Here is a 25,841-nt window from a genome sequence, read left to right on the forward strand (position 1 = left end):
TGCTTTGGCTTAGTACAAACCCAGGTCACAAATCCCCAGGGAGAGCTGAGCTTGCAGCTCAGCCATGCTGCTGCTCACACCAATTCCTGCTGGCTGCTGCAGAGAGACAGTGTGATCTCATCAATCACCCCACAGCCTGATCAATTCGTCCACCCTGATTTCCCGGTAGGGAAACACTTCTGCTAGCATGGGAGATCGAGTTGAAGCCAGGAACAGGTCGTGCTCACCAGCCCCAGCATGGCTGTTCCAGATTTGGCCACCAGCGGGATGTGAGCAAAGAGGACAGCAAGGAGGACCCCAGGGCCATATGCTGCTCTCCAAAAAAAACCCAAACCCAGGTGGTTTTCACCTTGGCACTGTGAGTCATTGGTGGCAGCAGTTTTCTCCATATTGTGAGTTTTACCTTGATGTCACCTTCAGATTCAGCTTTTGTTCAACATGAGGTATTTGCACAGGTATATTTAGCTGTCAGTGCACACAACTGTCCTGTGCTGCTGTTTCTTGGCATTCAGGCAGGTGCTGTTTAATTAAGGTTTTTGTGCTCTTTGTGCCAGTTTCTGCTCTCATTCATCCAAGATTAGTGGGTGTAAAGATGAAAAAGGGGATATGCCACCAGTGGGTATAAATAGATTGAGCTGGTTACTTTTAATTATTGCTTGGGAGTGCTGTTGTCCCGAGCCACAAGCAGTAAAAGCCAGTGACAGGCAGGCAGGCAGGGATCCACTAAGGGAAGATCAAAAGATGATCGAAATCATGGAATCACAGAATAGTTTACAGTTGGAAGGGACCTCAAAGCTCAAACTGTTCCACTCCCTGCTATAAGCAAGAACATCTTCCACTAGACCAGGTTGCTCCAAGCCCCATCAAGTCTGGCCTTGAACACTTCCAGGATGGGAAAATGTCCCCACCTTTGGTTTTCTGGGCAGACCGTCTCCCTCTTTGGCCCCATTGTTTCATGCTGAGTGTCATACAGCCTCTCAGCTCTGTCACAGCGTTCCCTCCCAGGGACAGTGGTGTGATAACATCTCTCCCCTGGCTCTCCACAGGTGCTGAAGGGCTTCCCTGACTGCCTGCAGGCCGACATCTGCCTGCACCTGAACCGCACGCTGCTGCAGAACTGCAAAGCGTTCCGGGGAGCCAGCAAGGGCTGCCTGCGCGCCCTGGCCATGAAGTTCAAGACCACTCATGCCCCGCCCGGAGACACCCTGGTGCACTACGGAGATGTCCTCACCACCCTCTACTTCATCTCCCGGGGCTCCATTGAGATCCTCAGGGAAGACATTGTGGTGGCCATCTTAGGTGAAAAAGTCCTTCCTTCTGCAAGGGGTGACGGGCGAGGGGCAAAGGGTGGTGAACAGTGAGCAGTGGAGGAAGGGTGGCAGGTGAGGGTAAAGAACTTCCCCACATGCTGGGGAAGGGAAGGTTGTTCCTCAGCATCTGCTGGGTCCCCACGCCAGTGCACAGGGAAAGGAGGATCCCTGGGAGATGCCAGGGGGAAGCTGCAAAGGAGTGAGGAGAGCAGAGCAAGGCTCAGCAGTCTCCAGCCATCACTGATGCCCTTGCTTGGTGTCACCACCACTGGTGGCTTTCACAGTTATCCCCAACACACACAGTCAGGGTTGGGTTTGCTGGGCATCCCCTTGTTGACAAGCTCCAAAATAAAGGGTGCGGGACCAGAATAGCTGGAGCAGTAGTGGGTGCCCACGTGTCCATAATGAGCGGTCTCTTGGCACAGGGAAGAACGACATCTTTGGGGAGCCCATCAGCCTCTACGCCCGCCCAGGGAAGTCCAACGCCGACGTGAGGGCCCTGACCTACTGCGACCTGCACAAGATCCAGCGTGAGGACCTGCTGGAGGTCTTGGACATGTACCCAGCCTTCTCTGACAACTTCTGGAGCAACCTAGAGATCACCTTCAACCTGCGAGATGTGAGTGCCAAGGCTGCCCCAGGGAGCAAATGCGGTCAGTGCTTAAATTTGGCAAGTGGGAGGGCTGAAGCAAGGATGTCAGGAGGTGCAACAGCCACATTTCCCAGGGCATTCTCCAGGGAGTTATGATTCTCCCACAGCAGGACATGTCTACTTTTATAGTGTGTGACTGAACTTTGTCCTTTCCTGACATTTTGTTTCAGAGACCTGAAATATAGACAAGAAAGTAAAATTCCTTCCATGTCCAGTCCCACTCTGGCATGTCCTGCCACTTCTTAGGGTGCTCCTTCCCTCCCCATGGCCCTGACACACTTACCTCAGTCTCAGAGCAGCAAGGACAGCTTCAGGAATCCCTTGAGCTCTGAAACCAGTCCAGGAGGCGCTGGGTGGGAAAGGGCAGTGGTGAAGAGGACATGGCAAGGGCTGTAGCCCCCGTGGCATGCATGGATGGGACACGGCAGCCTTTCCCTGATGAGCAGCCCCTCTCGTTCCTCAGGCAGACAGCGTTCCCCGCTCACCCCTCAGCGAGGAGTATGACTGCACCTACCGCCGGGCTCGCCGCCGCAAGCACTCCCCGTGCCAGCCCCACAAGCCTGGTGAGTGCCCCTGGGCTGCCAGGGTGGGACAGTGCCATCAGTATCCATCACTCCCCGTGCCAGCCCCACAAGCCTGGTGAGTGCCCCTGGGCTGCCAGGGTGGGACAGTGCCATCAGTATCCATTACTACCCGGGCAGGTGCCCCAGAGCAGAGGTGGCTGCTGTGTCTGTCCCTGCAAACCATCCTGCAGGCACCCAAGCTGCCTCCCCTCCCTCCCCTTGAGGTGCCCCAGCCCTACAGGCATCCTGAGGGAATGGGGGGCTGTTTTTTTCATGTGTGGTACTCCCCAAAGTGACCTGCTGTGCTGTCCCACAGACCCAGACACGGGCATCTCTGACCCAGAGCAGTATCACACCTACTCCGAGCTCACCAACCCGCAGGAGCCGCTGAGTAAGGACCAGTGGGACGAGCTGGGCAGCAGCACCTCTCCCTGCTCCCAGGCCAGTGATGATGAGGCCAAGACTGGCAGTCCTGTGAAAGCTGAGCCCTTCCCCACACCCAAAAAGGATGACTTGGCTCTGCCCTCGCTCAGCCTCATCACCACCAGCGCCGGCAACACGGAGGTTGGCAAGCAGGCAGCAGAGAGCAGCCAGTCCTACACAGGTACCTGGGGCTGCAGGCAGGGCTGGCAGGAGGGTGGGGAGACATGCTTGGGTATGGTGGCCTTGGCTTGGAGCAGGGATAAGCTGCTCATGTGCATTTGAGGGGAGCCACACTCCAAGGCCAAGGGTCTTGGCTGCCTTTTGTCCCCAGCTGGATCTGCTGTGTCCCTCCTGTGCCACTCCATGTGGTGGTGGCTGTCTGTGTGTGTGGGTGGTGGCTGTCCATGATGTCAGTGGTGGCTCCACATGTATGTTGGTGATGGCTCTCCATGTGTGTTGGGGATAGCTCTGCATGATGTCACCATGTGTATGGTGGTGATGGCTCTCCATGTATGTCAGCTGAAGCGTCTCCAGTGGGGCTGGAGGATGCAAGACAAGTGCTGAGATGTCTCCTCTCCTTCCAGCCACTCCCCTGGACATTCCCAACATGTTCAGCTTCTGGGAGGACCGGCAGGCAGCCCACCCTGCAGAGCCCCTGCAGCACATCTCGCTGGTGCACAGCTCACAGGACGTACCCTGCACGGCGACTGCAGGCCAGGGCACATCGAGTCCAGGCTGGAGCTCCTGCAGGCCCAGCTCAGCAGGTGGGCAGGGGTGGAGAGCACCTGGGGGACTCTGGGCCATCACCTCCTGCTTTCTAGAGGTGGCTGCAGTGGGCTCTGTGCGCAGCAACCCCTGGGATGCTGCATTCCTGGGGAGGGGGTGGGAGTGCTTTGCAAACGCAGCGGCTTCTCAAAGGGCAAGTCCTGACCCTGACTGCAGCCCAGCCCCTCGTCTGCTGCTGTGCCACCACCCTTGGCATCTGTCACCACCCCCGGAACCTCCCTGACACTTTGGGTTCTGCTGCCCTTGTTGAGCTCATTTCACCACACGCTTGTGTTTGGGTGTCTCTCCAGTGCACCATCCTAGCTCTGGGGGACAGATCTGCCCACTCTGTCAGTGATGCTGTGACTGTGTCCTGCAAGTGGGGCTGTGCCCACTCCTGCCAGAGCTGTTCACTTCAGTCAAGGACAAGGCAGAAAGAAGAGACTTCTACTTTTCTGTTTTCTTCTGTTCCTGAGTTAAAAGTGGTTGGCACTAACCTGCCTTGCTCCATCTGTCAGCACAGGCAGCTGGCCTGGAGAATTGATCCAGATTAAAACTAACCATTGCAATTTTTTCCCCCCTCCAGGGTAATTTTAGCTTTTTTCAAATCCCCGCTCCAGATCCCAGTTTGGCTCCACATAAAATTGGGCAGAGGATGATTGAGTGTGGCAGGAGAGAGATGGCAGGATTGATCTCTCTCTGGCAGTGCTGGTTTGAAGCCCTCTAAAAACCTCAACAAGCAGCAGGCAAAGCATCACTGCCCTGGGGTAGCGGGATTGGCACCTCCTCCCAGTGCGTCCCCTGCCCAGCTGCAGGATGCAAAAGGGTTCTCTGGCTGCTCTGTCCCCAGGCTGGAGTCCAGGATGTCGTCAGACATTCATGTAATCCTGCAGCTCCTGCAGCGCCAGCTGTCCCAAGTGCCGCCCGCATACAGCCCCATCTCGCCCAGCTCCCAGAGCCTGGCCATGTACGGCGTCGTCCCGCGGAGCCTGGAGCCGCTCGCCCCCTGTGCAACGCTGCAGGACCAGGAGCTGCCCACCCAGGAGCAGGTAAGGGGACCCCAGCTGGCTCAGCACCCACCAGGTCCTTCTGCCCCAATCCCGAGTTCTCCCCAGGCAAGGCACAGCCAAACACTCATGGGGCCCAGCAAAGCCACGGGGTCTTGATTTGGGAGCTGATCTGCTCAGTGCATCACTGGTTTTGGGGCACAGCTGCCATCCCCAACGCTGCCAGGTTGCCCCATCAGTGGGTTCCTCTGCTCTGAGGCTTCCTCAAGTGAAAAAATAACACTTTGGGGCTTGGAGCCTGATGAGGCCAGAGTGTGGCTACTTCGTTTTGCTTTTACCATCACTCACACAATTCCTCGTTTCCCACCAGAGCCCGAGCTACACGGAGGTAGAAAAGTTCCACTTGAAATCCAGGGACTCCTTGTCAAGCGGGATGCAGCTGTCTGTGTCATCCGACAAAACCCTGACCGTCTACTCCGAGCAGGAGCACCACTCCCCACCTCTCCCCAGCCCAGAGCCTCCCAACCAAAGGGCACCAAGCATCCAGGGACTCTCGCGGGGCTCTCGTTTCCCTTCCCTCCCTGAGCACTTGGAGGCATCTTCCGAGCACCAGGACATTCAGAGACACCTCTCCGACCCCGTGCTTCCTGCAAGTTAGAGACGTGGGGGCCAGTCAAGAGGAACCTCAACTGCAAGCCCGGCCAGTTGATGCTGATTTTGACTGCAAGGGTAAGACATTGGACAATGCCATTGGCTCAGGGGTATAATTTGTAGCTATCTTCTGCCACCGTGACAGGAAGGATAGAGTGGCTGGCTTCCGAGGTCAACGTTTTCCAGCGGTTCCCATAGAGTAGATTTCATTTGCACATTAGAGCGAACCTAGAACAATTCTTACAGCCACCACCGAGCTGGTTAGGCCACGTGGTTCCCACCACCTCCTCCTTGCCAAGGCTTCTTCTCGAGAAGGGCACAAGCCAAGCGAGCCACAGCAACCACAGGAGAGCAAATCCAGGGCTCTGGGCTGCGAGGCTGCTGTGCTGGAAACCTCTGGAGCAGGGACCACTGTGTTGGGACAAGGCTTGCAGAAGGGTGGTCACCAGACGAGGAGTGTGAGATCTCCATGGTGTGATCATGGGGAAACTGCAGGTGGCAAGCCCAGGACAAGGACAGAAGCTTGTCCTACTTAATTGCCACTGAGAAGTGAAGGGCCAACAGCCCCTGCCACCTCAGCCTGCTTCAGCACGAGTCCCAGAGCACTGATTTCTGCAGCAAGGCTGATCACACCTTGCAAACCCCAACACGCATCCCACGGCTCCCCAGGTAAATCCGGCTCGTCACTGGCCTGGGCATAAAGCACAAAATTCAAAAGCACAATCCCAGAAAGCTGAAAAGCCCTGTTCCAGTCCTCCATCCCAGGCTCTCTCTTTTGATAAGGGTTCCATAGGTGCTTCCCCCTGCCCACCCTTCTCTCCGCAGAGGCCGTAGGAGAAGCCCACGTAGCGCTGCCGCCTCGCCGCTCGCTCGGGTAGATGCTGTGATAGTCCTAGGCCGCCAGCTCAAGTAATGTATCGAGCTCCCTCCGAGAGTAGTCAAACTGTGAGCAGCTCTTTCTCCGGAGTTTTAGTGTACACTTTGCTAATAAAGATGTTTTTGGCACCTAATGTGAATTACGGCTGTGTTGGTTGGGAGCATCCATGAATTCATCCCGGGTATCTTCGCCCCAAAAAGGTCAAACTCCAGCCACTTCATGCAAGGAGTGTGGGGCTGGCAGAGCCCACCTACAGTCAGGTCAAATAAACACCATAATTAACCTCTCGTTAATTAGAGATAAGCCCGGGCCCGTCCGCCGCTCGGCCGAGGCGGGATTCGAACTCGTGGCACACTCGAGAGCCTGAATGGCCCCACCCGCCTCGGGCTGGCGTGACTGACATCACTTCCAGCCAATCGATCACCGATAAGGGCTCAAGATCCCGCCTCCAGTCACTGCGACCCCGGGTAGCCAATAAGATGTCGACAACGAGCGCGCCCGCCCTCCTGGGCGGGGCCAAGCTCAGCCGTAGGTTACCCCAGCCAGAGCGCGAGCGTCCGTTTGGAGTGAAGGGCAAAATGACCAATAGAAAACCGAAGCGGGCCGAGCGCATAGGCAGATTACCCAATAGGCAGCCGGCGCTCTAAATGACAGTCAAAGCATCCAACCGGCGCGCAGTGGGCGGGGCTCCCCGCGTGGCTTCCGTTCCCGTTGTGTGAGAGGCCGAGTCCCAAACGGCCTCAGCGCTGCTGCCGCCGCCGGGTCTGGGCCGGGTCCGGGGGCCGAGCCGGGGCCTCCCCGTTGCCCCGGGGGCCGAGCCGCGCCTCCCCCGCCGCTCCGAGAGCCGAGCCGAGCCTTCCCCGCTGCCCCGCACCCAGGGGGCCGTGCCGTGCCGTGCCTTCCCCGCTCCCCATCCCGGGGGTCGCGCTGAGCCTCCCCCCGGCCCGCCCCGCCTCCCCGCTCGCTCCAGCCGGGCCCCTCCGCTCGCTCCCCGGGCCAGGCCCGCGGCGCCCCCGGCCCAGCCATGTCGCTGCACGGGAAGCGGAAGGAGATCTACAAATATGAGGCGCCCTGGACCGTGTACGCCATGAACTGGAGCGTCCGGCCCGACAAGCGGTTCCGCCTGGCGCTGGGGAGCTTCGTGGAGGAGTACAACAACAAGGTGGGCTGCGGTGGGCGCAGGGACTGGGGCACACAGGGGCTGCCACCCCTCGTCCCGGGGTTGGGTGGGCGGGGGGCAGCTGTACAGAACCGTCAGGTGCCCCCCGAGGTGCAGGCGCTGCGCCAGGTTCGGGCTGGTCTCCTTCTAGCGAGCCCTGGGTGCTGCTGGTTTTGGGATAACGCTGCTGCAGGGCTTCTGGCGACCTCTGATCTTCGGCATTAACAACTGGGTTGACTTCAGTGGTATCAGCACCGTGTGCTGTGAGTTCTCTGTGGTGTAAAGAGCTGGGAACTAAAGGTGTGAGTATGAGATGAGAGTGGATGCTGCTGCTGTAGAAATAAAACAAGGTCTCCTGGCTTGAGCATATCTGGCTTTTTGGTCAATGCAAAGGAAAGCTCGTGGCCAGGACTGAGGTTTGTACTTATATATGCATATAGATATAAAGAAGTCATGTCAGTCTGAGGAAGAAGTTCTTTCTATGGAGGGTGGCAGAGCAGTGGAACAGGTTGGTCAAGCAGCTTGTGGAGTCTCCCTTTCTGGTGACATTCCAAACCCACCTGGCCGTGTTCCTGTGTTACCTGATCCAGGTTATTCTGCCTGGAAAAGGGAATTGGACTGGATGAGCTGAGTTCCATTCCAGCCCCTGTGATTCTGTTATGTACAGGGTGTCTGAGACTGTGTTGGAAATGTGCTGTTCTCATTGTACTTTCTTGCTGTGGAGGACTTGTGTGTGATAACTTTTTCCATAAGTATATAAACCACTCTCAGTATTGATTCCTCAGTACTTTTCCCTGAGAACAAGGGTGTAATGAGGCATGAGATTGTATCTTCAGTGCTTTCCTGCAAAGTGTGAGTGAAGAATGTCACGCCAGTAACAGAGACTGTGTTCATCTCTCAGAACACATGTGCAGTCACTTCTGAGCAACCTTTAAGGTGCTGGTCTGCTATAGTGAATTACATAGAAATAGAGATGAGAAGATGGATGAAGTTACAGAACATCCTGAAGTTTCTGTGAAACTGAGGGTTTGCCCATAGAACTTGGTTTATAGCATGTAGCTTTGTCAAGGTGTTTAATGGAGATTGTGGAAAATACTGTCAGAATGTTGGGGACCGGGCTCCGTGCAAGGGTGTGGTGACAGGGAGTGGCAGGGGTGACATCTGAGGACCCTTGCAGCAATCCTCAGTGTGGGCTTTGCTGAGCACATTGTCGTTCAGGCAGCTTGAGCCCTGTGTGAGAGTTGTGTCCTTTTCCTGGAGAGTGTTGTGCTCCTGGGAATGCTGCTGGGGACAGGCAGGGCCTGAGCTTGAAAAATTCCAATTTGTTCAAAGACCAACTTGGAAACATTTTTCTAGTCTGTACTCTGAGAAGGTAAAAGAGCAAATCTGCTAATCCTGTCAGCCATCACATTAATGGGCTCTGGGGCACAGACTGAAGCTGCTTGCCAAGACCTGTTTGAACCCCAGTGAGTTTTGTTTCAGCTTGTCCACCTTCACTGATCAAATCACTGCTACAAGAAGACAGATGCCTTGCTCTGGATGGAGAAATTAAATAATTTGAGGTGGTGTTTCCTAAACTTCTTGGATTGGGAAACTGCAGTGAGCCACTGTAATCCCTCATGGATCAGTGTCACGATGGGAGGGAACAGTGTTCATAGGTCTTGCTATTTAAAATGCTCCACATGCTCCTGGCTGTGGCTTCATGGATCAGGAGTGATCTGTGGAAAACACCAGGAAAGGCTGATTTTTGGGATCTATCTGCAAGACAAAAGTGGAATCCAGTTTAGGAGACAGTAGAAGTTGTGGTGTGCACAGCTCACTCCTGGCACTGGAGCAGACGGACAGGTTCTGACCAGGTGCTTCCCAGATTTCCACCTCCTCCCAAGCAGGGTTCAGGGCAGTTCTTCTGCCAGAAGGTCATTTGTTTTGTAAGATCTAGCACTGCAAAGAAAAATGGATTGATTGAATGCTGGAGATTAATTGGTGCAGTGACATCTTTCTGATTGTACATGACCCTAAAATAATTGTGAAATGTCGTTTTGGGTAGTTACTAATTAGAGTAAAGTTTTGGGGCTTTTCAAACTACTGTGGACTTCACTGTTCCTCCAACCATATAAGAAAAAGAAGCTCTTACCAAATTCTGCATCATTTAGTTCTGATTCTTTAGTATCAAGTTGGAGATAGGATTTTTTTAGAAGTTAAGGAATGGTGATTAAAGGTGATTCTTTACTGACATGCACTGTTGCAATTATGCTTTATGTTGATAAGTGCTTGGATTATAATATGCTAAAATTAGATGTGGGTTTTCCTATCTTGAAGTGTTGGAGCAACAAATAAATACTTGGGATTCCTAGTTACTGTCATGGCATAATCACAAAACTAGTTGAGACTGAGCACGCTGATTCTCCTTTTCTCACTGGAAAAACTTACAGGGAGATGTAGGATGGTTCAAATTGTATCCAGACTGACAGTTTCTTTCCCATAGGCATTACCTCAGTTTTATCTGGGCAGGACCTGAGACACTCCTTTGTACAGCAGCATTCTTGCCTCACTTGCAGAGGGGAGAGACGGGGCTCTGATATAATCAGCATCCTAGGAAGAATTCCGTGTTCCATCCCCTCGTGTTCAGCCTGCACGAGAGGATGAGTGGAGGGGTTCTGTAATGACTGTGTGTGATGGAGTCCTGAGAGAAGAGTCACAGCTCTGAATTTGCAGAGCTTGGAAGAGCAGAGCTTCTCAAGCATTCCTCCTGCTCCCCCTGGCAGCTGCTCCAGCTCTGAGGGCTGGGCAGGCACCTGAGCTGCAGCAGCTCTGGTGATGATAATACAATTTCTGTTCCCTAACCCAGCCTGCACATGAACATATCAAAGATCAGAGATGCTGAATTGCTTCATCTTAAGGTCTGAGGAGGGGTTAAATGGGAATATGCAGTGCAGGAATATTTACATTAACACCAGTGAAAGGGGATATTTTGCTGTTTGAGATTTGCTTCTGGTGATCAGGATGTTGATTGCTTTGTGTAGGATTAATACACTCATGTTGAGTGGAAAACAGCATAAGCAAAGGAGAAATGATTAGAGGTCATTTGTCTTCTGATCCTAACCTTGCCATAAGATTTTCTGTCACCAAGGACAATGTGCTTCCTTTGTAAAATCTGCTTAGTACTTCTGATCCCCAAAGGAGTTAGAAAGCTGTTTGTCAATCACTTTGGAAGTCTGGGAGATTTTTGACTGATTTATACTAGGGTGTGAAGGATAGTAAGGAGTAGTTGTAATAAAGAGAGGGCAAGGCAGGCTGTATTTCAGTTTTTGGAAGCATAGTTGGCTGCATCTTTTAGTGCTTGTTATGAGATGGAAAGGATGGAGCTTCACATTGAGGGGGGGCAAGGCTCTGCATTTAAGAAAATCTCTAAATGAGCTCATAAAACTGCAAATTAATTAGATTTTAAGATCAACTGAAGCATTTCTGTTATGGGGGAAAAATATGATAAATTTCCCATCTAGCTGAAATGTATAGTTGATTAGACAAATTGCTTATCCCAAGATAAGCATAAATTTAGGATTTTTTCAGATAAACATCTTAGGAAAAAGTCCATTAAACTACTGTTCCCAAGAGGAAGCTGCTGTGTGGAAAGTACTAGGAAATTCCGACTGTGAGCAGCTTACAAACTAATTGCAGTGAGTCGTCCCCATAATGTTTGTGTTTGAGCAGCATTTCACACAGTGGGACTTTCATCCTGTTTGGGTCCTGTAGTCACTGCAGGTTAAACAAGTCCTCCCAGCACCTTTTGTTCTCTGCACACTTTCTGACATGTCAATATTTTTCTAATAAGATCATGTCTGGGACTTCAGGCATTACTTCAGGTGCTGTCATGACCAGGCTGTGTGGAGATGGTTTCTTGTTTGCTCTGTTTTGCATCATTCTCACAATGGGGTAAGTTTAGCCCTTCCTCCTGACACATCATTGTGCAAAAATTGAATTTGGAATTCACTTACCTAGAATCTTTCAGCAGACCTGCTTTCTTGGTCTGTTCACACAAAACATTTGAAAAATTGTGTAGCCATTTTAGCTCCCCAATTTTTAATTTTTTTTTAAGTTTGAATTCTGTTTTACTTTCTTCCTCTCTGATGTGATTAATTTATGAGTTTTTCATGCACTTGTGACAGAACATTTTGGGTCATATGGTGCTGAAAAAGCTTGCCAGCTATCTGACATGATCCATCACAGTCTGCAAGGTTACGGCCAAGAATTCCATGATATGCACTTTAATTGTGCAAACTACAGCTTGTTTTGCTCTCTGAAGATGACATTGTCAGCATCAGTTCAGTTAAGGATGAATTGGAATAATGTTTGTGCAGTTTAAGTGTGTGATTTAAACTGGGCTTTGCGATGGGGAAAAGAGAAGGGTGGTCTTTAATCCTTCAGGATTGGATTTCAGTTCATTTGGGATCATCTTTTCAAATCAAAGCACTCTGATTATGGATATTCTCTTTACTTATATGCCCCAGCAGCACTTAATGATTTCTCATTTCATTGACATGATGATCCTTTTGTGTCGTCCTTGAGGTGACAGAAAATGTCCTGAAACACACTCAATCTTAATGCTGTCATTAGAAATTAGTATTTTGAGTAAATGCTTTCTTTTAAATCTGGTTTCTCACAGGTGCAGCTTGTTGGTTTGGATGAAGAGAGCTCAGAATTCATTTGCAGGAACACCTTTGATCACCCCTACCCCACCACAAAGCTGATGTGGATCCCAGACACCAAGGGAGTCTACCCGGACCTGTTGGCCACCAGTGGTGACTATCTGCGAGTGTGGAGAGTGAGTAAATCCTCCCTAGGAAAAGATGAACCATGAACTGAATTCTGTTAGATATTTCACCCAAGACAAGATTTTCTTGACTGCAATAATGTGACTATATGAGGACTATAAGAGAAGCAGAATTATCATGGCAATTGCTGTTTTAATCAGCTTATTGAAAATGGAGCTGGTGGCTGTGTTTTCCAGAGCTTTAGGATGTAAAGCTGAGAGGAGAGAAACCTAGGATTAACTCCTAATGTTTTGTGCCAGGGGAACAAGTCAGGTGATGTTGCTTTTTAAGCCAGATGTTTCATTTTCTCTGAAGGTGGGTGAAACTGAGACCCGGCTGGAGTGTTTGCTGAACAACAACAAGAACTCGGATTTCTGTGCTCCACTGACATCATTTGACTGGAATGAAGTGGATCCTTACCTGTTAGGTGAGACTGACAAAATGTTATGGTTTTGGCACACTTTTTAATTGAATCTGATCTGGGCTGTAACTGCTGTTGTGTCACTGCATGTCCACTGGTTAATCTGATAATTAAGCACAGACTGCTGCATCATAGAAACTGCTGTTGGTTTACATTAAAAAATTAAAACAATCATCTCATGGGGACTTTTTTTTTCATTGAAAGGTGCCCTGTTCAGTGCAGAATGGTCACTCAGGTTGGACTGGGGACATCTGGGGATAGGGAGTCTTGGCCTTCGGGGCTGGTGAGCTGTTGCTCAGTTCTGAGTAAGGATGTCCATCAGCTCTGTGACTTATTTCAGGGTGTTCTGGAGTGGATTTGAAACTGCACTGAGCTGTGTTTTGTGAAGCCATTTCAGCAGCAGGAGGAGAGCCAAGAGTCCTTAATTCAGTTGGAGGAGGGGGCTGAACACTTTAGGTTTAATTATAGCCTACAGGAAAAATTGTGAATCCAGGATGACTGATGCAGAGGTTTGTTTCCCAGAAGAGAACAGCCATTTATGTCAGGGGGATTTGCCCAGAGATTAACAGTGATAATATGTCCTAGTAATTATTTACTACATTATTTATTTTTTGTGTGTTACATGCCTCATCTCTTAAGAGCTTTACTGCTAACCCCACCTTCAGCCCACATCAGCAATCAATTAATAATAACACACCATCAAAACACTGATTGAATTTGGGGTTTGGCACACAAGAGATGTACAGGATGGGAAAGCTGATCTCAGAGTTGCATCAGGCTTTGGGATAGATTGAAGCAGACATGAGCTATTTACACTTTATTCCTGTGTGGAAGGCTATTTCTGCAGTTAAAAGGTTTGGGTCATTTAAATGCATGGAAGACTGCTGGCTGTTTGACATTCTTGATTTTAGTTCTATGCTGTTCTCGTGGCTATTTTGATCTGTAGATGTTGGGGGATGTTACATTAACCCAGGAAGTGATTAAATCATTTGTGACAATATTAATTTTGCTAATAGAAGTGGTTTTGTTTCAGGTACCTCTAGTATTGACACAACCTGCACTATTTGGGGTTTGGAGACTGGACAGGTTCTGGGAAGAGTAAATTTGGTGTCTGGCCATGTGAAGACCCAGCTTATTGCACATGACAAAGAGGTGATGGGGGGTTTTGATTGTTTACATTGCATCTTCTAAAAGCAGTAGAAAAGGAACAGAACTTTTCCTTTTTTTTTTCCTTGAACAATTTAATGATTCAAAAAGATCATTTATGTAAGTTTGTATGCAGTATATCCAGTTTTGAGTACCTAACTACTGCTGGCTATCGAAACAATTATTTTACTCATCATAGACTCTTGACTTAACAACATGCTTGTTTTAACAGATTGTGCTCCAGAATATTGTAGAAAAATGAGATAAAACATCAAATTAGACTTTAAACCAACTTCATATCCAAGGCAATAAACACCTCTTTTTGGCTGAGTGTGGCATTCACATTCTCTGAAAAAATCCCTTCACCCAGGATTTTGCTCCTGGGAAGCTGAGAAGCCTCAGAGAAAAATGAAAACAATAATTATCTCATTTGCTTCTCTGTGTTTTGCTCATATGAAATGTGTTTGGAGATTGTTTACCCACAGGTGATTGTTTCATTGAATTCTAGTGTGAGTTGTTTTGACTCATTGACCAATCAGGGCCAAACTGTGCTGAGACTCTGAAATGAGTCACGAGTTTTCATTATTATCTTTTTAGCATTCAGTAAGCATCCTTTCTGTATTATAGTATAGTATAGTATTCTTGAATATAATATAGTATTATAAAGTAATGATTTAACCTTCTAAAAACATAAAATTAAATTCATCATTCCTACCTTCGTTGAGGCAAATACAATAGCTGAGCAGTTGCAGGGGAGAGTGAAGCACTGAGGGGCTGTGCCAGGTGTCAGCTGTCCAAAGCAGAACCTGTTCATGAATACAAACCACAGTAACATTGCAGTTTACCCTGGCAGTAAAGGCCTGCCAGAATTAACTGTTGCCTTGGCTCCCTGTATCTGGTGACCTGGGCAGAATTTTCTGGTGTTGTGAAGTACAAGTACTTGTTGCACAATTTCTTGTGCTGTGCTGGGTGTCAGCCGTGCCATGTCACAGACATGTTTTATCAAAAATCCTTTCCTTAAGATTTTTTCTCCTAAGAAGCTGAGAAGCCTCAAGAGCAAAATGTAAACAATGGTTATCTGCTGCTGTAGAATGCAACAGGTGGATCTGTGATTGGTCTCATGTAGTTGTTTCTAATTAATAGCCAATCATAGTCCAGCTGTCTGGACTGTCTCAGTCAATCACAAGCCTTTGTTATCATTCCTTTTCTATTCTTAGCTAACCTTCTGATGAAATCCTTTCTTCTATTCTTTTAGTATAATTTTACTATAATATATATCATAAAATAATAAATCAAACCTTCTGAAACATAGAGTCAACATGCTCATCTTTTCCCTCATCCTAAGACCGCTGCAAACACCACCACAGTGCCGTGCTGTGCCGGGTATCAGCTGTACTGTGCTGTGCTGTGCCAGGCGTCAGCTGTGCTGTGCTGGGTGTCAGCTGTGCTGTACTGTGCTGAGCTGTGCCATGCCAGGTGTCAGCTGTGCCCTGCTGTGCCCACAGGTGTACGACATCGCCTTCAGCCGCGCGGGCGGCGGCAGGGACATGTTCGCCTCGGTGGGCGCCGACGGCTCGGTCAGGATGTTTGACCTGCGGCACCTGGAGCACAGCACCATCATCTACGAGGACCCCCAGCACCACCCGCTGCTGCGCCTCTGCTGGAACAAGCAGGACCCCAACTATCTGGCCACCATGGCCATGGACGGCATGGAGGTGAGGCAGCAGCTCCTCTCCCCTGGCTGCTGATGGTGGTTTTCTAGGGCAGGTGGCTTGATACTAATTTACACCCCGGTATTTATGGTAAGAGGGCAGCATCAGTACTGAAGTATGGTTAAGGACCAGTTCTTAGTGCACTGAGGAGTTCAAGAAGTGACTTTGGCATTATAAACTTTATGGCTTGTATATATTTCAGCTGATTTTTAAGAGGAGTCTGTGAGCAGTTGGGCAGTAATTTTCACCTAATATCTTAGCTTTGAGTCACATTTCTTTCCCTGTCCAGGTTTAGTTTGTTACCAAGGCTGCTTCAGGGAAGCACAGTTTGTTTGCCACTTGTGAGGCCTAACTCACAAGACGCCTGTGAAGTCTGACTTCTTTTCAGACACATGGCACACTGACCAACCGGAAGCTGTTCTTCAGGAGCAGGGCTTGCTTGCCTACCACATCCTTTAGAAAAGAGTCACGTTTATAGCCTTACCTCAAAATATTTTGTATTTAGAATAAATTAATTTTTAAAAATGCACTTTATTAATGTAGCTGGTTTTTTTTCCTGAAGGTTGTGATTCTAGATGTCAGAGTTCCCTGCACCCCAGTTGCCAGGTTAAACAACCACAGAGCATGTGTAAATGGAATTGCCTGGGCACCTCACTCTTCCTGCCACATCTGTACAGCAGGTAAGTGTGGCCTACAGGGGAATCTCAGAGTCTTCCGCTGCATTTGTAAAATCCTCTTCATCCTAAAGTATATGCAATCCTCTGCCTGCCTTTTGCTAAAGAATACTTGTAATTTAGAAGCTCTTTATTAGGTGACTTTCCTAAAATGTTACAGAAATAGACACCTACTAGAGTGATGAGACCAGTACCCAAACTGTGCATGGGCTCTGGCTAACCTCATGTTATTTTAATGCTCCTTAGCTTTTTTGTAATGCAGTTCTTAAATGTTTTCTGCTGTTACGAGTTCCACTGGTCATTCATTTATCAGCTCTGTCTTGGGTAATGTATCATGATCCAAGTTTATTTTGTTAGAGCATAATTGTGTTGTTTTATTTGGCTTGAATATGGATCAGGACTGGAACAGCCATGTCTTTCCTGGCTCCTGAGGCTATAGGCCTGTAGTGGGCACATGTGGAGATACTGTTACACTGACTGTACTTGCATTTGTTGTCTGTGTGCAGCGGATGATCACCAGGCTCTCATCTGGGACATCCAGCAGATGCCTCGTGCCATTGAGGATCCCATCCTGGCCTACACAGCCGAGGGAGAGATCAACAATGTACAGTGGGCATCCACCCAGCCAGACTGGATAGCCATCTGCTACAACAACTGCCTGGAGATCCTCAGAGTCTAACTTTGCAGCTTCGTGCACAGTGAGGCAGGGCTGTGTCCTTCCCCCTCCCCTCTAAAGTAAGAACACCACCAGTCAAGTGGCCAGTATCTGTTGTTGCTTTGCATCTGCTGTTACAAGAAAAACTGTTACAAGAATCGATGGCAGGGGTCTCCTGTCTCTCAAGACTCTAAAATGCAGAGACGTGCTGAGCCTCTTGGAACTTCTGGGTTCTGGTTTTCTTGTGAATTTCTTTTTTCCCTCAGTAAAAGTTCTGTATATTTGTTTGTTGACTGTATTAATAAGCTTGCAGGCTTTTAAGTTGCTGCATATGTCCATGTGTTTGTCAGCCAGCTGAGGCAGCACATCCACCAGTTTAATTGATACAGGTGCAAAACAAGGTGAGGGGAAAAAGACAATGATGTTAACGGCCACCTTGGCAGGAATCTTTCTCATTCCTGTTGTTGCTGCCTCTAAACTGTTTAAACGTTTGTATGTTTTTTATATATTGGGCTAACTTTCTATTGAGTAAGGTTTTTCTCCCTAATTCTTACTTTTGATATGTGATCCACTTCCATATGTCCAAAGCAGGACCTGTTCATGGATACAAACCACAGTAACACTGCAGGCTCCCTGGCAGTAAAGGCCTGCCAGAATTAACTGTTGCCTTGGCTCCCTGTATCTGGTGACCTGGGCAGAATTTTCTGGTGCTGTGAAGTATAAGTACTTGTTGCACAATTTCTTTACACTTTTCTGATGCTCAAGGCAGTTGTTACTATGGCAGGTCTTATTTTTAAATTCTGACTGAGTTTGTGTGTATCCTGCAGTCGTGTTAGCAAACAGAGCAGTGATAGGTTGAGAAAAAAGATCTGTGCATGACGTGAGCTCCCAGGAGGTAAACAATTCCTGAAAAAATGTATTTGTAATGGGCTTGGGATTGACACTTCCAATCAAATTATTTCCCCTTGGAAGACTTACCTTATCTAAATCAAAATAAAATGGTTTCACACTTTGTAGCTTGCTTGATTGGCAAATAATATGAGCAAGATTTTGTGGTTAGGCTGTACTTCAGAGATAGTGTTTGGCCTGTGTTCCTAGGAGGTCTTGAAGGGAGTGCAAAGCAATCTTTTTGTGAAGTGTGTTTGCTTTATACTGCCAGGTCTTGTTGAATGAACAAGACAAGTCAGAAGAGCTGGTCTGCTATCCAGAAGAAAGCTGTTTTTTTGAAAGAGGTTACTCCCTAATGTGATGCACAAAGGTGGATCTGGAAAGAAAGAAGCTGTGCCATTGAGGCCAAGGTTTGGCATTTGTCATCCTCCTGACTTTGGGGGATGTGCCAGAGGCTTCTGTTTGGAATAGTGATCACTCTACAATAATACTGTTCAATGAAAGCTGAGTGGATTAGGCAAGATAAAAATCCTTGTTGGAGTCTTGCCGTAACACAGGTCCTGTGCTGAAGGCTCTGCAGTGCTCTCTGATGAAGACATGACAGCCAGAGCTGCTCTGAAAGGGTGTGCAGCCCAGTTTCTGTGTAAATGTCAGAAACCATCAAAATTCTTTCCACCTGATGAGTATTCACCTGCAACTGGAGGCAGATTATAAATAGCAAGACACTGGCAAACTTGCATCTTGTCAGTTTATGCAGGAAAGGCAAGTTGGGAAAGCGATTGCTGTGGAACACTGAAGCTGACACTGAGAACACTGTCAAATACAGAACAGAATCTGCAAAGTTTTGTCATTCTGGACATAGAGAAATACTCTTCTGCAGGCTGCTTCTCACCGTGGAGCTCAGAAAAGCATTGCCTCAGGAATTTGATAGGAATTCATTAGGGGCAGCTGTATTCCATCACTCCTTTTGATAGCAGAGAACCACGAGACTAACACTGCAAGCTGATGTTTTGTCAGTGTGTTCAGTTGTGGGATTTCTGACAAAGCTAGATTTGACTTGAAGGTCAATTTTTCTTATTAGCAGCACTACTGAGAGTGGTATGTTCCACAGACAGGCTTTAGCTAGATGTCAGAGCAGTGTTAGCCAAACAATCACTTTTTGCAATAGCACTTCATCTGAAACTGGAAAAAACTTACATAAGATGAAGCAAAAATTGGGGTTTTCTTGGTAGGAGTGGCTAATGGCATTCACAGCTTTAGGAGTCATCCGAAACACATTCACAGGCTTGTCATGCTCTGTTTAATTACAAATAGCAGGCAAAAGGTGCTGTTACTGAGAGGGAGCTACCTGCAATGTTAGTACTTTCCATGTCCCCTTTTTGCTTCAAAATTTATTCCTGTACAGATGGCATGAGTCAGAGAAGAATGCTAAGATAATGAGAAGAGAGCATGTATAAAGAAACTCATGGTCTGAATAGCCAGGTAGATTCTGCTTCTGTTGGAAATCAATCCTGTTAGGGACCAGAAGAGGATGCAGTGTCACTTCTTGCATCCCTAAAATTGATGGAAGTCTGTTTGTGGAATTGTGTACTTACTCCAAATGTATCAAAGGCAAGTGAAGGAATCTTGGAGGCTCCAGTGGATTCTAAATAAAGCCTATATCCTGGTTTTTTTAGCCAGTTGGGATACCTTCTGGATCTACAGCATATTGCTTTGGGCATAATCCATTGTCATTCTTCACAAGAAATTACATTTTAAATCACTAGAGACTGTTTTGGCACAGTGAAATAATACTTAAAATGACTTCAAAGATGTCCCTTGAAAGGTTAATGAGTGAAAAGACATGAAAATCCTCATGGGTGAGATGTTCTGTAGTGCAAATGGCACTTCTATATAGACAAGGAAGGGGAAGACTTTGGTGCCCTTTTGCCAGCAGCTGCTGACCCAGTGACAGGGAGGGAATGCTCTGCTTGGTGTTTGTCTGCAAGATAAAACAAACCCTGACACTTGTCACTGGGGCCTGTGAATTGATATATACAGATTATCACAATTCCCCTGTTAGACACTCCATTTTGTAGGGTGTGAAGCCCCCATAAACATTATTTTTTCCCAAAGTTCATGAAAATAAATACTTTGATATTCAATTTCTCTTATTTGATGCTTACTGCACAAGCAGAGGATGCAGAACAACTGCTTGCAAATACCTCATGTTTTTTGGGTAGAAAGTAACATTAAGGCAAGAGTGAAGACAGGTGAGGTGAGCAAAGCAGAAAAGCATGTGCTGTTGTTGGTACAGGCCAGCCTGATTCTGGGACAGAAATAATTCTGAGTTAGGAAGTTCTGTATCACTTCTCCAGTTGATTAATTCAAGAGACTAAACTATTGTTTGGTTGTTATGTTCTGTTTAAACCAAGCTTTCCACAGATTCCTACTATTATGTGGGCAACCTGCTGGCTCTCAGCCAGGAGATGTGGATGATGTAAAATTTGTTAGGGAGGTGAAAACCTGCAGTTAACAAGTTGAATGTTGAATTAGTGTGTAGTGTGCCAACTCTGTGAACTGTCTAAATGAGAAGGGCTATGGTAGCTTGCATCTGTGGGAATTGTACTTGTGTGTGCAGGGATTAAAAAGGCAAGGATTTGAGTGCTTTGACAATCTATTTAGAAAGAAAACACAGTGGATTCAAATAATATGAAAGGAGACTGCTAAAACAGGTTGTTTCTTATGGAACCTTGAAATGTATTTAACGGGGGAGGCATTGCCTCTCATAAGTCAAAGTTAATGATCCTTTCAAAACTTAGCAGTAATTACTCTACTGAATGTTCTGGATAATAGTGAAAAGCTCTATTTTTGCCTCGTGGTGCAATGAGGAGCTGCCTCAGTCTGTAGATCATAGCCTGCCAGGGACCAGATGAGGGGAGGAATCTGATGTAGGAATTCACAGATGTTCTCGTGCTTGTCAATGGAAATAAGGAGCTGAGCGTGTCCATTTTGTTCTCTTGCAGATGGCACTTTAACAAGTATCTTTTTGGTAAGATTAGGGAGGAGAGTGATCTTTTCCTCGGCCCTTGTAGGGTAGGCATTTGTCTGTGTTGTGTAGAAAATGTTAAATAACGACCATCACCAAAACCCTAAACTGGGGATGTAGGACCCTCACTTGTTTTTACTGAAAGCCAAAAATACGAGCACTTGACAAGGCTGTAAATGTTAAACTGAAGCTTCATGTTCTGAGACTGACACTGTCCTGTAAGGCCAACCCAAGGGATGTGCTGCTGCATGTCCCCCACAGAGTTTAGGAACTCAGTGGTGTTTGGGAATCCTCTTCTTTACCATCAGAACATGATGATGACAGTGCTGGGTTGGTTGTGTAGGGATGTGCCTGGAGTCTTTGGATAACTTGAATTTTGTGAGGGAGAAACTGCAGCTGCTGCCTGGAAATTCACACAGCCTGAAACATTGAACTGGTTAGTGGTGTTTTAACTCTTTCCAGACACACTGGAAAGAGTGGACAGCAGCACAGCCAAGCTCTGGGCTCAGCAGGCTGCGCAGTTTCAGTCCCATCAAAGTACTAAAGGGCTGAGTTTGCCCACTGTTGTAGCAAAGTGGTTCCACAACCTCAAATGCACAGTTATCCTGTCAGGTAACACAAATTCTCTCTAACATGCATTTCCTGCTTTCTGCTCTCAGAGCAAGCCTGTAGCTACTGTTCTGTGGACATGGAAAGCAATGAGCAAGTCACTGTCAGCTCTGTCCCAGTTTCTCTGATCTTTGCAGAGAATCCAGGGAATTAATTGTATGTGGCACTTAAAGAGCACTTTCTGATGCAGCTGTACTTCCCCTGCTTACCCAAGAAGAGTCAGAAATGTTTCGTTCTTGAGGGTATTGAGGAGAGTTTAGGATGCCCCTGACTTGGTTTGTTTTCTGGAAAGGATCATCAGAACTTGCAATCAGCACCTTTCACCAGCAGTAAAAGGAAGAGTAATTAGAAATGCAGCTAAATACCAGTCACTGAAGGCTCATCTGGTGATTCATGGCAGACACCAGATGCAAAGGGACTTGTGAGAGTTGCTGCTGCCTGTTTCGGGTGACAAGTGTGTCTGCCAAGGACCTCAGTGGCCTTGTGTGCAGCCTCTGATACTTAGCATCAAGCAAGAATTTCCATAGTCATAAAAAAAAAATTATCTCAGTGGCTTCCATCAAGCTGGTTTCTTTATAGGAAATCTAACAAAATTAAGAAAAAAAGCTATTTACTGACAAAATATTGTGGCCATGTGCAGCTGTAAACCTGTGGTCCAGCTCCCATTCCTTGGAGTTTGCTTTCCATGTGCAACAAATGCAACTCCAGCCCCTCTTAGTGCTAAGGGTGGGTCTGTGGGATCTTAGCAAGGCAGAAAGGCAAAAACCAGAGCAGGACAGAGTCCCAGTGCAGCTGGAAAAAGGTATGTTGCTTTTTTTGACAACTTGGGAAATAGGAATTATGAAATCTACTCTTTAAAAAGAACCTTTTTTTAACCCTTGGGTTGCTAGCAGTGTAAAATGTAATTTAAATCCATTGCGTCGAAGCATTTTTGTTACCAGTAGCCGAGTAGGAGATTCTACTTTTAGGTGTGTTTTCCCTTCTGCTCTTCCCATTCACAGTCCTGTTGTGGTAATTTCCTGAAGGTGTAATCTTTGTAGCATGATTGTACAAACATCCATATGAGATTCCTGACTTCTTGTTCTCACTAGAGTATGTTAAAGCAATAGTAATTTTACTTCTGTCCTTTTCTCCACCTGCAACTTCGCTACTATTCTGTCCTAGAGGAGTCCCAGTATCCTGCTATTCAACAGACATATATTGTTGACATGGATAACTGCAATGTCCCTATATTCCTTTATTTTTATGGAGAAAATAAAAAAGGGTTTGTTACAATGGATTTTAACACCTGAGTCATGGAACCATATTGTTGAAACTGTAAATTTTAAGGCAATTTTCTGAACTCGCTTGAAAGTGGAATGTTGCATCCTTTTATGCTGTTTCCTGCTTCCTATGTAGTTTTATTCAGATTTTTTAACCTTCTTTCTAAGTTTCGGCCTCCTGTGTATTAGGTACAGTATTTTCTGCCTTTCATACTTTGTAATAAAAATGGAACATTTGTAGATTGACTGCAGTTCCCTGTGTGATGAGTGAAAACCTGGGGGGAGCAGGGAACTACAAAGACACTTCATTCCTTCTGTGTGGAGAAGAGGAGGCTGATTGCTTTGCCTTGCCTCTCCAAAGCTGGTGAAGTATATTGATCCCTCATCCTACAAATACCCAAACAAACTTGGTAATTCCAGCTACTCTTAAGTTGCAAGTTTCCCCAAATACATTATTAGCAACCCAGTCACTACAGAACTCCAACAGAGTGGTTAATGCAGCTGTACATTAAATATTTGCTTTCTTAAAAATCTGCTGCAGGGTCTGTGTATCCCAGTGTTGTTTCTGCTCATGTTTTCCAACATTTGCTCGTTCCTTGCACAAAAAAATGGGAGTTATCTGCTGTGTGCTTTTGTTTTTAAGACGAGGGGAAGAGGGATTTCTTTTTTTTTTTTCGAATTCAAATAATTAGTCTCGGAGGGATTTTGAATATAGGCAAAGTGTAAACAAAGCAATTGGGCACTTCTGTAGCTTTAAGTCTCTCCTGGGCAGGGTGACCTCTCTTAAAGGGTGTTTTTCCACACTCAGTCACTGCTGTCGTGTCTGGAATTGGGGCCAAGAGGAGAATAGTGTGGCAGAGCTTGGGAATTTGTACCTTGGGCCTTGGCAAGCAGGACTGATGACTTCCCTAAGTATTTAGATTCAATCTAGTTCAACTAAATGCTTGGATTTCTTTCTAATTCTTTGTGTACTGGCTTTGAAATAAAAGCTTATTAATGACCACCATGGAAAGAGTTGCCTGCAAAGATGCTGCAGTGATTTTTAAGCCATATATGGGCTTTGTGTTAGTAACTCCTGCTCAGAAAAAAATACTTTCTTTCTAAGAATTGTTTGTCTTTTGCCCTAGAAATGCATTTGCATCCTCACAGATTATTTTTGTCCCTGGATTCATGCTTTGGAATACTCCAGAGAAACTTTCTCAGCTGCCACTAAAGTAGAAGGAGGCAGCTTGTGCAAATTGGAGCAGTGCAAAAAGTGGTGGCCTGGTGGATAATGGGTGAAGCAGGTTGCCTGTCAGCGTGGCAAAACAAGAGGAATGCAGGTAGAAAAAAAGATGAGAGAGGTTCTGCCTTTTGTAAATATTATGGACCAGCCAACATCTGGCACAGCTGTCTTGCTCTGTGACTGTGGCAGAGTCCCTGCTCTGATACCAGCTGTGAATGAAAATTAATCATCGATCAGTAAAAGGTTTGAAAATACTTGAAAGAAACCCTCTGTGGTAACACAATGCACAGCAATGGCTGTAGAGATAAAGTGGTCTCTGAGATTATTCTGGGGCCTGTGACTGGAAGAAGCATTTAATTTTGAGCTTTTTCATTCGTGCTGTTTTAGAAACAGTCCAGACTGTCAGCTCAGAGGAAGTAATGATCTAAAAGCATATAATATTTTTAATCTTCTTCCTCCCCTTCCTTTCTCTAATTTTGCCATTCCAAAGGCAGAAGAGCTCTGGTTTTTAAGCAGCTTCAGAGCCCCCTCTGCTGGAATGCTGCTGGCAGCCAGGCCCAGCCCTGGGCCACAGGACAGGTAGAGGTGCCCACCTGCTCCTCCTGGCTGGGAGAGGCTGTTGCAGGTGTGTTTTACAGGAGTTTCACAGGATTCATGTTTCTTCTAGGGGAGAGATGCATTTGGGCCCATACTTATCCTGCCATGCTGTCCTAGAGTTGGGTAATGATGATAGTGTTCCATTCTCTTTGCTTTCAAAGCTGAGAACACAGCAAGGAATTTTTAGGAGAGACAGAACTGCCTGAGATTAATGAGATTACTCTTACATCTGCTGAAGAGAGTGCAGAACCCTTCATGCATCCTTTGAAGAGAGGATACCCCATCCTTGGCAGTGTCAGGCCAGGCTTGATGGAGTTTGGAGCACCCTGGGACAGTGAAAGGTGTCCCTGCCATGGCAGGGGGTGGCATGGATGGGATTTAAGGTCCTTCCAACCCAAAGCATTCAAGGACTCTCTAGTTCTGTTTACAGGGTTTCTCCTCCTCACTCCCTTCTGTGGCTCTGGAGTCCAAGATGTAGAATAAGGAAGTTTTGGCATGGGACAAGCTCAGCCTGGAGCCTGCTCTGCTCCCCAGGAAGGATGTGTCTACCTAAACAAGAAGGGAAGCAGGAAGGAAAGAAGAAATAGTACATCTGATAGCCAGGAAAAAGGGGCTCTTTCAGTCAGGTATGCTTCAGAAAATGGAAATACTATCACAATAGAAAATAAGATGATGGCATAGTGATTAAGACACTAGGAAAAGGTGCCAAGAGTAAAATCCCAAAGGTCTACTCCAGACTTCCTGTGTAACTTCTAACAAGTCACTGTCTCTCTGTGCAATGCCCTTAAGTCCCTAAAATAGGGATTACACTTCCTTTGCTTAGTCGATGCTGCATGACAGCGTTAAAGAACCGGGCCTTATAAAGTTCCTTTAAAACAAATGGGCTGACTGGAAACAGAGGAGCTCCTGGAGAGTCTCTGTGAATATCTTTACTGTTCATTTTACATTAAATGGCATCAGACAGTCTGAATAAATTCAAGAATTAAGATGCTGTTTACAGGTGTGAAGCTTCTCTGCTGGAAAGCTGCAGCTTTGGAAGGATGGGAACAATCAGGGTGGAAAACCACAAAATATCAGCTGGTGTAAAACAAATAACCTGATCCTCATCAGGAACTGTAATGGCAGGGCAAGGAGAACTGGGTTCAGACTGATAGAGAGAAGGATTTGATGGGATATTTCCTCCCTGGGAGGGAGGGCAGGCCCTGGATCGCTGGCAGTGCCCAAAGCCAGGCTGGACTGGAGCACTTTGGGACAATGGAAGGTGTCCCTGCCCATGGCTGGGGGTGGCACTGGGGAGGTCTTTAAGGCCCCTTCCAACCCAAACCCTTCTGGGATTCTGTGATTCCAGCACAGCATTAAGTACACAGTAAAAGTCAGAAAGGAATTATTCATTTTTTTCTCAAATT

At 47.1% G+C, this 25,841-nt stretch overlaps 2 protein-coding genes across 2 annotated transcripts in view; both read left to right on the top strand.

Annotated features, from left to right (window-relative positions):
* Positions 1-5,766, top strand: part of KCNH6 (potassium voltage-gated channel subfamily H member 6) — a 31,069-nt gene extending 25,303 nt beyond the window's left edge. Inside the window, 8 exon segments of the mRNA XM_030966098.1 lie at positions 1,047-1,299; positions 1,736-1,929; positions 2,426-2,525; positions 2,842-3,129; positions 3,533-3,643; positions 3,646-3,712; positions 4,564-4,762; positions 5,091-5,766. Of these exon segments, the coding sequence (XP_030821958.1) occupies positions 1,047-1,299; positions 1,736-1,929; positions 2,426-2,525; positions 2,842-3,129; positions 3,533-3,643; positions 3,646-3,712; positions 4,564-4,762; positions 5,091-5,378 (1,500 nt within the window). The 3' untranslated portion in view covers positions 5,379-5,766.
* Positions 5,767-6,925: 1,159 nt separating this feature from the next.
* Positions 6,926-22,859, top strand: DCAF7 (DDB1 and CUL4 associated factor 7). The gene is made up of 7 exons (XM_030966270.1): positions 6,926-7,410; positions 12,071-12,229; positions 12,534-12,645; positions 13,673-13,791; positions 15,291-15,500; positions 16,060-16,177; positions 16,678-22,859. Exons 1-7 carry the CDS (start codon positions 7,273-7,275, stop codon positions 16,848-16,850), a joined length of 1,029 nt encoding a protein of 342 aa, XP_030822130.1. The 5' UTR covers positions 6,926-7,272; the 3' UTR covers positions 16,851-22,859.
* Positions 22,860-25,841: the final 2,982 nt, after the last annotated feature.

Source organism: Camarhynchus parvulus, chromosome 27 (assembly GCF_901933205.1).
Source record: "Camarhynchus parvulus chromosome 27, STF_HiC, whole genome shotgun sequence".
In the NCBI taxonomy this organism is placed as follows: domain Eukaryota; kingdom Metazoa; phylum Chordata; class Aves; order Passeriformes; family Thraupidae; genus Camarhynchus; species Camarhynchus parvulus.